Source organism: Mytilus edulis, chromosome 3 (genome assembly GCF_963676685.1).
Source record: "Mytilus edulis chromosome 3, xbMytEdul2.2, whole genome shotgun sequence".
NCBI lineage: Eukaryota > Metazoa > Mollusca > Bivalvia > Mytilida > Mytilidae > Mytilus > Mytilus edulis.
The window spans coordinates 63804017-63818247 of record NC_092346.1 but is presented as its reverse complement, the minus strand read 5'-3'; the positions used below and the strand labels follow the sequence as shown (position 1 = coordinate 63818247).

General features: G+C 34.5%; 2 protein-coding genes across 2 annotated transcripts; both read left to right on the top strand.

The window, feature by feature from the left end:
- The first annotated feature begins 3761 nt into the window (after positions 1-3761).
- Positions 3762-6092, top strand: LOC139517107 (macrophage-expressed gene 1 protein-like). The gene has a single exon (XM_071307786.1). It carries the CDS (start codon positions 3829-3831, stop codon positions 5986-5988), a length of 2160 nt encoding a protein of 719 aa, XP_071163887.1. The 5' UTR covers positions 3762-3828; the 3' UTR covers positions 5989-6092.
- Positions 6093-8724: 2632 nt separating this feature from the next.
- On the top strand, positions 8725-11087 carry LOC139517106 (macrophage-expressed gene 1 protein-like). The gene has a single exon (XM_071307785.1). The coding sequence runs from the start codon at positions 8789-8791 to the stop codon at positions 10931-10933; it is 2145 nt and encodes a 714-aa protein (XP_071163886.1). The 5' UTR covers positions 8725-8788; the 3' UTR covers positions 10934-11087.
- The last annotated feature ends 3144 nt before the right edge of the window (positions 11088-14231 follow it).

Below are 14231 nucleotides of genomic sequence, written 5' to 3'. Positions count from 1 at the left end.
TTCAATTGCACAGTATTGCACAATAGCAAGAAATATCTAATTGCACAATATTGTGCAATAGCAATTAATTTTCAATTGGAGTTATCTTTCTTTGTATAGAATAGTAGTTGATAATATATGTTGGAAATTTGCCAGACATGACTATGATGTCATTTTCTATTTTTATTTGCCAATAACTTTATGTAAATAACTTCATTGGAAATTTGCCAATATAAAATGTTGCTGATGAAGCTTTTTTTCCTTATCTATCTAAAATGTTTTTAGATAATGTATGTTGGACATTTGCCAGACATGACTATGATGTCATTTTCTATTTTTATTTGCCAATAACTTTATGTAAATAACTTCATTGGAAATTTGCCAATATTAAATGTTGCTGATAAAGTTTTTTTTATTGTTTTATACAATAAACAATGTATATTCACTTTTACTACCAACCAATCTTTACCATTCAGTGATAACAAGCACTTTATTTTACATTTTAATATTTTATGATGTATTTAAAAGAGTAGTTATTGTTGCAAACTCCATTAGAAATTTGAATTGATATCAGTTTTGGAAAAAGGGAAACGGGGATGTGAGAAAAAAAAATGGGGGGGGGGGGGTTAAATTTTTCTCATTTCAGATTTCATAAATAAAAAGAAAATTTCTTCAAACATTTTTTTTAGAGGATTTATATTCAACAGCATAGTGAATTGCTCAAAGGCAAAAAAAATTTTTAAGTTCATTAGACCACATTCATTCTGTGTCAGAAACCTATGCTGTGACAACTATTTAATTTTAGATTTAAATAAGTTTGAAGAAGAAATCTTTAATTGATTTGTAAAATCTTGACATTTGTTTTGTGTAAAGAAAACCATGTAATGTCAAAAATTTGATCACAATCCAAATTCAGAGCTGTATCACGCTTGAATGCTTTGTCCATACTTGCCCCAACTGTTCAGGGTTCGACCTCTGCGGTCGTATAAAGCTGCGCCCTGCGGAGCACCTGGTTGTGTTTTGGTCTGTTATTCATATACTGTATGCAATAGGTCTACCATATTTGGTATATGGAATAATTGTTAGATGTACATGTCTAGCTGGCAGGTGTCATCAGACTTTGACCTCATTTTCATGGTTCAGTGGTTTAAGTTAAGTTTTTGAGTTTTGGTCTTTTTTTCTATTAATTAATATTATCGGTCGTCCAACTGTCTATATCAATCTGCTCAACTCTTAATAAAACTCCATATCACGGCTTTGTGACACACAAATACGTTGACCTGGCCTTAATAACTTTGACCCGGACATATCAGCGACGTTGATAAGTTTGACCCAAACTTATCAAGTCAACTTCCGGTTGCTGGTGAAACTAAGATAATACTTCCAAAAGACGCAAATACAGCCCGATAAATCGACATAATTTTTATATCAATTATTTATATAATTGATATAAATCTAAACATCGTGTTATTCCTGATTAATTTTTCGAATTACTTTATTAAGGTGTTGAGAACCTTTGGTGACCCCATAGTTTAAGTGTCTTTAAAAAGTACATAGTGAGCAGTGGTCGTTACATACAAACGTTCACCTAAATTGTCCCAGTCAATGGATGAATTTAATGTGTCAATCAATGGCCACAGCCACACTGTTTTGAATTTCATTCTATATTTGGTGTATGAAAATATATAATGATCTATATGTCAGTCGCTCAGGTTTTATTTGACCTTGACCTCATTTTCATGGTTCATTGTTCAGTGTTAAGTTTTTTGTTTAGGTCTGTTTTTCTTAAACTGTAAGCAATAGGTCAACTATATTTGTTATATTGAAGAATTGGTAGCTGTACATGCCTGCCTGGCATGGTTCATTTGACCTTGACCTCATTTTCATGGTTCATTGCGTTGGTCAATGTTTAGTTTTATTGGTTAATGTTAGGTTCATGTGACAGTTGTAATGAAGCTTTATATTTAGGACTTTCAACATAATATCAATGATTAGTAAAGAAGGCGAGACATTTCAGCTTGTGCACTCTTGTTACCATTTATTACAGTTTTTGCAGAAACTTCTGCAGATAGACAGTTTAAATGGCATGTTGAAACAGGTATTATTAAACATTAACAGCAAAATAATCATTAATGCAAGATCTACACAAAAAATGTCCAGGTGAATTGTTTTGGCTGTAAAGAGGTTTTTGTTAAATATCTAACAATTTTCCGTTGCCATAGATTTCAGATGTCTTGAAATTGAACGCTTGTAGAACAAAATGCAGGTGATTTGTTCTTTCCCATCCCAGTCTTTTTTTTAATGGCCTTTTCCTGCCAAAGCAATATTTAAATATACTGCTTTAAATAAAAGTTGAAAACAATATGATTTGGTCTATTGGCATCTATTTATTCAGAAAGTTACTACAAACATATATATCCGATGAAGCCTTTCTATAATACGAATTGCCTATATAGCATCTTGTGAGAAAGAACACATGACATCTTTATCATTTGAAACCACGGTTGACAAGATTCATTATAGTGGTTATATTCTCATAGATGCCAGACTGAGCTTGTTCTTTGGGAAACAGATTTGGCTATTTTATTTTATTTTTGTCGTTGGGTATTTCATAAAACATCATCATATAAAATTGTACATTCCTGGTTTTTTTTGCCTTAATTTGTATTGTCAAAAAGACGAAATTCAAAAATGGCTTAAAGTTTATAGTATTGATAGCAAAGACTGGACTTTTCGCAAAATTTTATGGTTGCACTATGCTCGATATTACCTTCCCATGGCTTTAAAACAACCATTTGAATCATCAAAATTACAAAAAGTGTACTTCTGTACCCGACCAAAAGATTGCGCAAGCTTTTATCACACAACATCTTTGCATGTTTGATATTATTTCATTAATATTTTTGTTTTTGCCCTCTAAACCGACAGAGTAAAGTTAATCTTCTATCTTTTAAAAATAAGGAAATACTATCTACCGAAGTTCAAAGAAATGGATGTAAACAAATATAGGCATCCGTACGGCCTCGAGAAAAACCCATACCGTATAGTCAACTATAAAAGACCCCTACATGAAAAATACGAAATAATTCAATTGAAAAAATAACGCCCTAATTTATAACATAGTCTTCCAAAAGTTATTACATTTGTTTTTGTTTGCGCCCAATTTGCATACCTCTTGAGCTATTGTATAAATGCATGTGAACTAGAAGTTTAATCAAGTTGAACTGGTAGTAAGTACTCTTTGATCGATACTGAACGTATTTTTTCCCCTTCGGACCCATCTTCTAAGTTTATCATTTTCAACTGATTTGTTGAGTGCGTTCGTGTAATGTGCAGTCACACTACTGTCCAAGTTGAGCGCTATTCAAGCAAGTTGAACTCCGCAACTTTCTGTATGTACCTTTTCAAACTCCGAGGACTGTCATTCAGTGGTTGTTTGTCATGCTTGTTTTTTGTTTATTGTCTTTAAACAAATCTCGCCATTGGTTTACTTGTTTATATATTTAACATTTTGCCACGACGGGGATTTAGGAGTAAATTAAGTTTACTATACGGTATGTATTTTGGTAATGTTTAAAAGCCGTACGGCGATCTATAGTATAGTAACTCATCAGATTAAAATATTGTATCTGTAAAGTCAAAGTATAGATTCGGATTATGGGGGAATAGCCAGTTTTATGTATTATTTATAAACATAGGCAATCTAATCTCATGATCGCCCTACATCTATATCAATGCAAAATTTGATATGACTATAGAACTTATCATACTTGTTTATTAATCATAAATATTCAAACAATGTGATAAAGTTTTAAGCCTATTTGTTTATATTGGATAGTGTCATTTGAAATGATGAAAGTGAAATTGCTGTTTTCTGTCGTTCTGACAATAACATGTTTTATAGAAGGGCACACCCTTTCTACAGTGAGAGACTGTCTTGGAACGAGCTTGACAAATTATGAATATGCAAACCTTCCAGGTATCGGATGGGACAACTTATTGAATGAAAACCGCGGGAAAATAATTCAGTACAAGTATTCTCAATGTAAAACAACAGATGATGGCTTATACCTAATACCGGACAATGTGTTCGTGCTACAGGTTAAATCTAGCAGCGTGGACATTTTCTCAGAAATCATTGACAACTGGAAAAATTACACGTCTGCAACTTCTAAATCGATCAATGTTGGCGGGAATGTTGGGATCCCGTTCATCTTTGATATCCACGGTAGCTATTCTTCAGAGTATCAAGAGGTCAAGACAAACCAGATAAGTGACAATTCAATGACAGTAAGGGTAGGGGCTAGATATGAAAAATATGTGTCTAAACTCCTAACTGAAATGGATTTAGATGACGCTTTTAGAGATCGTGTTCTGACAATTGCTGATCATTTGCTCTCTGGACAAAAAAACACGGCAAGATACGAAAGTCAGTTACTGATCAGAGATTTTGGAACACATGTAGCTACTAGTGTTAATGCTGGAGCATTAATATATAAAATTGAACAGCTGAATCGAACAGCAGTTCAAAACAGTGACATGAAAAGATCAGACATTGCAAAGTCTGCAGGATTTTCATTTTTCGGGAGTGGAATAGAATACAACCATGCTTCATCGACATCCGAAACCACGGTTACAAAATATCTGTCTCTGCGAACACATTCATCAGTTCGAACCCACGGAGGTCCGTTATTCAAACCAGTCAATTTCAGTATAAATGAATGGGTTGATGGTATTGGTAGTAATTTGGCCGCTATTGATCGTTCTGGTGATCCGCTTAACTTCGTAATTAACTCTGACAATTTTGCACAACTTCCAATTTCAATTATAGAACAAACAGCGTCATTGGTGGAGGAATCAATTGCAACGTACTATAGATACAACACCATCAAAGGATGCACGAATGTAAATTCTCCTAATTTTAACTATATAGCGAACGTTGACGATGGTTCTTGTCATGATGCTGGTGTGAATTTGACATTCGGTGGTGTTTTCCAAACTTGCAGTTATAATGGTGACCTCTCGGAAAATTTATGTGATGCCTTGACAACAAAAAATCCAAAGACTGGAGCTGGCACTTGCCCAGAAGGATACGACGTGGTCCCTCTTTTCTCTGGTAATACATCTAAAACCGAAATGACACAAGAATGCAGTAACTATTTTATCTTTTGGAAGAAATGTCAAAATATACCTCATTTTGGTTCTGCTTCTTTTCAATCTTACTGGTGCGCAGCCGTGAAAAACAACGTTCCTGACAATTCTGGTTACCTATTTGGAGGACTTTTCACAACGGTATTTCCAAATCCGTTGGCAAATGCTCATGGTTGCCCATCCGTCTTTACGCCTTTACATATCACATCCGATTTAACAATATGTGTGAGCGATGATTATCAAAACGGAGAAAGATATTCGGCACCATTTGGAGGGCTCTTCAGCTGCCAGCATGGCAATCCATTGGCCAATAAGTATTACACTACTGGGTCTCCTCCAAAAACGTGTCCCAGTGGTTATAGTGAACATCTTGCTACTGAAGATGAAGGATGCGAGGTGAACTACTGTATGAAAACAAAATCTTCTGTTCTCTCTTCTCAAATCAAAAGCCCACCATTTCTTCGTCAACGAATGGAGCGTAATGACAATAGCAGTTACATAATAAGCAATGAAGGAACAAGTTGGACCAGTATTTACCTCGTTCCTGCAGGTTTTACAGGTTTCGTGGAAGACGTTAAAGGATGGATTACAAATGATGGAAAAGACTTAAATATCATCGAATTGCTAAAGGCTAAAAATGGTGCTACAGAAAGTAAACAAACACAGTTTGCCGAAAGTACCAAAGAAAGACTAAATGGTTTTGGCGCAACTAAAGAGAGAAAAGGTACAAGGAAAATGTCTTTATTTGAAATCGCGATTGTTGCTGCTGCGTCTGTTATTGCGACATTGATTTCAATTTTCGTTGCCGTCGGAGTTTTATCGAAGATTACAAGAAAACGTAACCAGAAGGTGGAGTGAACCAAAATGTGAAGTTAATGACAAAAAAAAAGCAATTTAAAATGATTTGTTACGGTTGATTTGTTATTTTTTGTAATTTTTTTATTAAACATTATTATAACTTATACTTTTGTTGATATTAGGTTTTTTTAACGTGACGAAAGCAAAATGACTTGTTTGTAGTTGTTGAATGTCACGATGGAATGCTTACAATGTCACATAAAAATTTCAAATCCTAGATCTGAGATATAAATATGCAGCAATGGTTTTATATCAAAGCTTAAACGAAGGATGCACAGTCTAAAAACATTACAGTGAAAATAACACAAGTTAAAATCAAATAACACAGATAGTTTTTATTGTGACGCCAGTATATTTGGAAAATATCAATATAGATTCCAGAATAAGCTGTCATTTTACAAATAATAATACCACTCAAAATCATAGCCATGAATAACTATCGTCATCGAGAAAATATGTTTTCAACAATTGCAATTACTGTACTAATAGGTGCAAACGCTTTCAAAAGCCAAAATCATTTCAATAATTATAATCTGATATAAATAAACAAAACCTGAATCTGCGCAAATTAAAGTATTCTCTTGAATACACGTTTGGACAATATCTATTTCAAATAAAAAAGAAGTAACAGGCTTTACATGACTAGTAGCAACTAGATTAATAAAAAAAACCCACCAAAAACACGAACTCCAATAAACAAATTGTGGGTCTTGGCTTTGTTCATTGTTGAAGGCCGTACGGTGAACTATAGTTGTTAATTTCTGTGTCGTTAAGTGTTTTGTGGATAATAAATAAGCTTTATTTAGAGTCGGCAAGGTATACAAAAAGAGACAAACATAAGTTAAATTGAAGAGATGTCTCATTGGCAATCATACCACATCTTCCTTTTTATAAGAATGAAAACAGGTCTCTGAAAGGGTAAGTAGTCCCTTCTTAACACTAGCCATACTTAAAACTGAGAGCGAAAACAAGAAGTGTAGTAGAGTAGCAGTTCCTGCTTCTAAACAAACCATCCTTACAAAATTGAAAGTGAAAACAGTTGTTTTGGAAATGTAAGCAACTCTTGCTTCTACACGAACTTCACTTAATATTGAGGGCAAACATGTATTCTTGAAGCATAAGTAAGTACTGTTTCTACACGATTTCCACTTAATATCGAGGGGAAACAGGTACTCTTGTAGGGTAAGCAATTTCTGTTTCTAAACGAACTCTATTTAGTATAAAGTACGAAACAGGTACCTTTTCTGTACGAACGCCACTCAATGCTGAAGCAGAAATCATAAAAAATATACTAGTATAATATCATGGGCTTAATTTTCAGATGTGGCAAACGATAAGTTGAAGTATCCCAATTTTCGTATTGTAATCTACCATAATATTCAAACTTAAACCATACAAATAAAAGGACACGTTAGTGTATGTCAATAAGACAGAAGCCAAACGACACCAAAATAAAAGACCGTATTGTTCTATAAGCCAATGGTTCAAATGTATTAATATGAAATTAAGTCAACTCCCTTAGAATAATTTTTTCTGAAATAAAAACAAGTCGACTAAAATTTATCAGACTTTGAACCGGATGTGAGCCTTTGCCAACCAAGTTAAACGAAAATAACAATATCAGAATATGCTCAAAATATTTTTGAGCGGAAATAGAAACAGGTCGATCTAAGTTTGTTTGTAAGTTTGTTTTTTTTAAACTGGATGGAACCTTTGCTTATAAAGATAAAAATGAAAATAACAACATTAGGTGTGACTGGGGCGCTTTACTGGATTTACTTTCACCAGGAAAAACCTGGCATATTCCAATGTCAATGATGTTTAAATCCTGGAGGAGCTTCATGATCAAAGCTGCAAAAGCTGTTTGTTAGTTTGTGTTATTTACATTGTTTTGTGCTGTTGTTTGCTGGGTTTTTTTTATTGTTTTGTTCTGCTGTTTTATATCATTTTGTTTATTGTTTTTTTTTTCAAGGGAGGGAGCCTATTTTCTTTTTTCGGTTCTTTGCTTTTACACCTAAGGCATTTTATTTGCGCCAAAACAATTAAATCTTTTATTTGAACCAGAAACCATATTTTGTATTTGCTCCAAAAATAAAACATTTCGTTTGCGCCAATAATACAAGTAAATACAAGTAAATAAAACATCTATAACACATGTATATAGCTTTATTCAAAAGACACTTTTTGGCGCAAATGAAATATTACCTTGTTGTGATAATGAGAGATTGCATTTTTTCAAAATTGGCGCAAATGCAATTGCGTCCTTCTTGTTGTAGATTATATATGTTGACATGTCCATTAATTGGAAATTTGTAATCTATAATTCATGAGTTTATATTTAGTCCAAATTTTCTTTGTCATATTTACCCACGTGTTTTTATTTATTATTAACACATGAACAATATTTACAAATATTTAATCAACAGTGAATTGTAGAGCGTAGAGATTATAAAGAGGGAAAGCTTTAGGGTTGAACCTCCAACAGAACCGAAAGAAAATGAAATGGCAAAAAAAAAAAAAAAAAAACGCATCGAATATAGTACTAAGGAATAACAACATACAAAAGATTGAACTTTCGTTGATTTCATGTGTCCTCATCAAACGTTTTATTTTTTTTTAAATTTGTTGTCACTTTTATGTCAACTCCCCTGAATATCAACATTCACAGCAAACGAAATGAAATTTGGACATACTGATAAAAGAAGATAAAGTAAAGATTAAATATACTATCACCAAACCACCCTGCAGTATAAACTGTGATGATAAACATCAATAAACAGTTATATATTGATAATTTAAAATGGTGAGAGCAGAGATTTTCCTGACTGCACTATTCGCTTCGATAGTTCCAAACTTTTGCCAGACAATCCCCGGAGAATGCCAGAATAACGATTCTACTGTGTACCGATATGAAGTTTTACCAGGCAGTGGCTGGGATAATTTGAGAAATGAAAACCGAGGAAGGGTCGTCCAGTTTACATATTCGACATGTCGAACGACAGAGGATGGTGTTTTTCTTGTTCCTGACAACGTCAATGTCATTCCTATAAGATCAAGTAATGTCGATCGATACTCTCAATTTATCGAACACGTCGAAAACGCAACGTCAGACATTGCAGTCTCAATCAATCTAGACGGAAGTGTAGCTGTTGACGATATTCCAATAAACGGTAAATTTTCATTTGATTTTCAAAAGTTTAAGAGTAACATGATCAATGATAATTCAATTGCAATGAAAGTTAAAGCTCATTACGTTCAATACAACGCCAAACTTCAACCAGATGTCAATTTAGATCCGTCTTTCAAATCAAAAGTAATGAGTATAGCCAATCATATATTGAATAATAGAACATCATCTGCAAGATATGAGAGTCAGCTACTGGTTAGAGACTTTGGTACGCATGTGATTACTAGCATTGATAGTGGAGCATCGATAGTAAAAGTCGACCATGTCAAACGAGAACTATTGCAAGACGATACAATCGATAAATTTCAAATATCGGCTGCTGCAGGATCTGAACTTTTCGGAGTACAAGTTGGAATAACAATCCCCGCCGAAGTCATGACAAAATACCTTGCATCAAAGACACATTCTTCGATTCTTACACATGGTGGTCCTTTATATTTACCCGTTAACTTTACAATCAACGACTGGGTCAATCAAATAGACAAGAACTTGGTGTCAGTAGACCGATCAGGGGATCCACTGCATTTCATTATAAACGAATACGTGTTCCCAGAACTGTCGATTTCCATTGTAACTGATACAGCCGCTGCTGTAGAAAGTGCCATTAAAACTTATTACAAATTGAATACTCATCGCGGATGTACGGACAGGGATTCTCCAAACTACAATTACTTAGCCAATGTCGATGATGGAACTTGTGAATATAACCTCACCATTACTAACACTAATTTTGGAGGAGTGTTCCAAACATGCAATACAACTGGGAACATCCATGGGATATGCGATACGTTCTTAAGTAAAAATCCGATGACTGGAGATTTTTCTTGTCCGACCGGTTTCGTCGCGGTACCATTGTATTTGGGACAGGAAAACAAACAGGAAGTGCATCGTACATGTTCAAAATATATGATCTTCTGGAAACACTGTGAAACTACTTCGAACCTTGGAACAGCAAGCTATCAGTCTTATTGGTGCTCTCCTCAAGAAGGAAATCAAAGATTCTCGGGATACTTGTTTGGTGGCTTGTATACAACTCAACTACCAAATGTCGTTACACAACACCAGAGTTGTCCACAGTACTTTACCGCTATTGGACTAGCAGAAGATTTGAAAATTTGTGTTTCAGATGATATTGAAAATGGTTTCCAATATTCAATCCCGTTTGATGGTTTCTTTAGTTGTCAAAATGATAATTCGTTAGCCGTAAACCAGAACGCCACACACTGTCAGGCTGGGTACAGTGAACACTTAGCAACAATCGTAAACGAATGTGAAATTAATTATTGTGCTACACAAAAATCATCTGCCACTGCATTTATACCTATAAGAAGTCCACCATTTATGCGAAAACCATCAGGCCAAAATATATCATCAATCCACGTCATTAGCGAGGATGGTCAAAGCTGGACTCAGATCTATTCAGTTCCAGTAGGATTCACCGGGTTCAACGGAACTAATACCAGCTGGATTGTAAACAGTGGCGATTTCCTTGACAATAATGAACTTCTAATGGCGAGACAAAAAGCAAACGGAGATACTCCAGATAAGAACAGTGGTTTATTTGGATCGACGGATACAGAAGAAAAACACGGAAAACAAAATAATGCCGAACAAATATCAACTGAACAGATTCTTGGAGTAGTTGGCGGCTCAGTTGGGATTACGTTCTCTTTTGTAATTTTTATAGGATTTTTCGTTTATGTCATTTCCAGGAAAAGGGTTCCAAAAGCTGACGCCTACACAAAATTGAAAGCCTAATGTGCATGTAGAAAATTATGTTTAAAATATTATTCATGACTATTCATTATTTGATTTTTCAGTGCAGGCTTTTATATTTAACTGCCTTTTATTAAAAAGTTTTTATTGTCTAAGAATGTAATGCCACGTTGCTGTATAAAATATTTCAAATCAACCTGAAAATTATACTTTTATTTTATATGCTAATTCATGTTTAACCAGTTCACACATAGGTTAATTAATTTTGTTAATTCTATCAAATCGCATAACTCGTTCTTTAGCAAACAAAAGATGTACAATTAATACAATCGTTGTGAACTAAGAAATGTTATAAGCTTAAGCGTAACTCTGATTCCTTGTCCGGTTTGACTTTACTTCTGACTACTTTTGGTATTATCAGCTCTTCAGCGTTTGCAAATGGCTTTGTATTTTTAAATATATTGTCTTAGGTTATCATTGAAGAGACATTAATTGACAAAATGCTCATCTGTTTCAGCGATATTGGCACAGTTAATGTCTTGCTGCCGCTGGGTCGATATCACTCCTGGTTTACTATTCCTCCTTGATGATATCATAAGAGTAGTAGCTTTTACTCATTGTTGAAGACAGCCAACCCTCCCCTAACCTACCTGGGACAGTGGCGAAACAGTACAACACGAGGACAAACTATAAAAATCAGTTTAAAAAAGCATAACATATTAGTAAAAAGAAAGACAAGAATACAAAAAATTATCTTAGATCAATAACACAATGACGGGATGTATAAGTACAGAGTCATGTCAAATGGATATAACTCTAACAGACTAAACAGTAGAAGTGATATTCAGATTTTGGGACATTCAAACTCACAAGTCAAAAATTAACTTACTGTGGATTCATTTATTTTCGTGGGTACCAATTTTCTTGGATAAAGGAAAACTTGTATGTTTGAAGATAGGTAATTTCGTGGTTTTGCTAAGGTCTGCGTACAAGCCTATAGAAAAGTTGTCATTCGCTGAACATTTAATTTCGTGGTTTACAGTACAACACCATTTAGAAAAAAGTAAAAAAAAGACCAAAAGAGATACAACTGAAGGGAAGGGGAAGCAGATCCAACTCTCCATGTGGCATCTGTCGTGTTGCACATCTCAGTACAAAACCGGTGATAAGTCTTAATTCGTAGTCAAATGATGGGAAAAGTGGACAGGAACATATCCAGGTGTTTCATAACGGATAACCAACTCGTGTTTGCGACCGTAAAATTACGAAAATGGGATGTAAGATATCAGTGGGACATTTAAACTCATTGACCGAAAAATGAAACTGACAACGTCTTGGCTAAAAAAGAAAAACAGACAAACAATACTACACTAGACAAAACATAGAAAACTGAAGACTAAGCTACACGAACACATCCAAAACTGGGAATGACATCAAGTGATCCGCATTTGGCATCCGTCGTGTTGCTCATGTTATTACAAACCCGGTGTATAGTCTAATTCGGTAGGTCACATTCGTGAAAAGGAACTTATTGTAGTTACGACATAACGATCATATCCAATATCATCGGTGAAACGAATATTTCATAACGGTCAACCAAATCGATTGCGTCCGTAAGATTTACGAAGGGATGATTTCAACTGCACCATTTGAAACTCTTGGTTTAATAGCTTCCTTGCGAGCAGCAACGGTCAATCAAGGAAATCAAGCACGGGAATATCGTATCAATTATGAGATAAATACTCCGTATGCGTGCGCTACTGGAATTTCGCTACACAGAATGGAAAGTTCACCATTGGGTGATGATTTCACATTCACCACTTGAAACGCATGAGGAAACGGCTCACTTGTGATCAACAACCCTTTATCAAGGAAACCAAAATGAAAGCTTTAGAATAGCGTGTCAACTGGAAGATGTATACTTCATTTGCAGGTGCTGCTGGAATGTGTAGCAAATCTATGGAAAGCTCTCTTTTATGAAACATAGCAGGACCAACTCTTTAAATTTGCCTTGTAGTAAGCAATATTACTTTGTTTGTTAGGACACTCAATTAAACTAAGTATACAATGCAGTAAAAGAAGTTCTTCTTATTTAGCAGGAATCACAAAGTAACATAGAACAGACCCATGATTTCCTCCTTGAAAAGTGTCCTGGGGTATATGTTGAGTTTTTAAGAAACATTTCACTACCTATTTTATCTATCAAGACTTCTATCAAGAGGTTCTGACTCTAGAGTAACTAGTTTAACAATATCAGACAAATAATGCGTTCTGGATCTAGAGTTGCTTGTTTCACAATATCAGACATATAATGCGTTCTGACCCTAGAGTAGGTAGTTTCATAATATCAGACATGTAATGCGTTCTGACTCTAGAGTAGGTAGTTTCACAATATCAGACATGTAATGCGTTCTGACTCTAGAGTAGGTAGTTTCACAATATCAGACATGTAATGCGTTCTGACTCTAGAGTAGGTAGTTTCACAATATCAGACATGTAATAAGTTATAGATGGACACGAAATTGTGGTTAAACAATATCAAAATAAGCTTCATCTTCATTGTTTCCTTCTAAATTTTAAAGGCTTTTTATATGCTTTTCAACTTTTAGAAACGGTGATAACAAGCTAGCATGATTTTCCATACTATTTGATTTCAAATCTTTCAGTTTCGTTTTTTTCCGTTCACTTATAGCCATTATTTAAACAGACAAAACAAGAACTAATTAATATAACAGACACCCTTGTGTAATTCCACGAAACGTATTAAAGGGAGAGGACACCGATCCATTATTAGCAATACACCCTTTAAATCTGAATACAGAGTTTCAACCCATTTTATGAATTTGACTGCTGATAAAGTTGATGTTAATAATTTAGAGAAAGGCTTCATGGCGCATTTAGAAGACCAAGCAATATCACGTTGTTTGAAAGAACACTTGTGTAGTTCAGGTATCATTTATAGTGAAGGAAGATCCAGCACTTCTACTTTTAAATTCAAAAAATTAAAAGTCCAGAGGAACCTAGAACAGACCTATGATTATTCAGGATTTCCAGCTCGATAAACGTCGTATTATGGACCTTAAAATTTCTTGGCCTTGGCTATCATTGAAGAATAGTTGAGTGTCGAGTGAGATTTGTACTGTTGATGTTTTACTACCCCTTGGTCGATATATCTGCTTGTTGATTGTTCGCCGTTATGACTATAATAGTAGCTTTTACTCATTGCTGGATGCCGTATGGTTACATATAATTTTTCACATTGGTCATTGGTCTTTTGTGGAGAGTTGTCTCATTGGCAATAAACTCATCATATATATCATAATTGAAATTTTGTATAAGC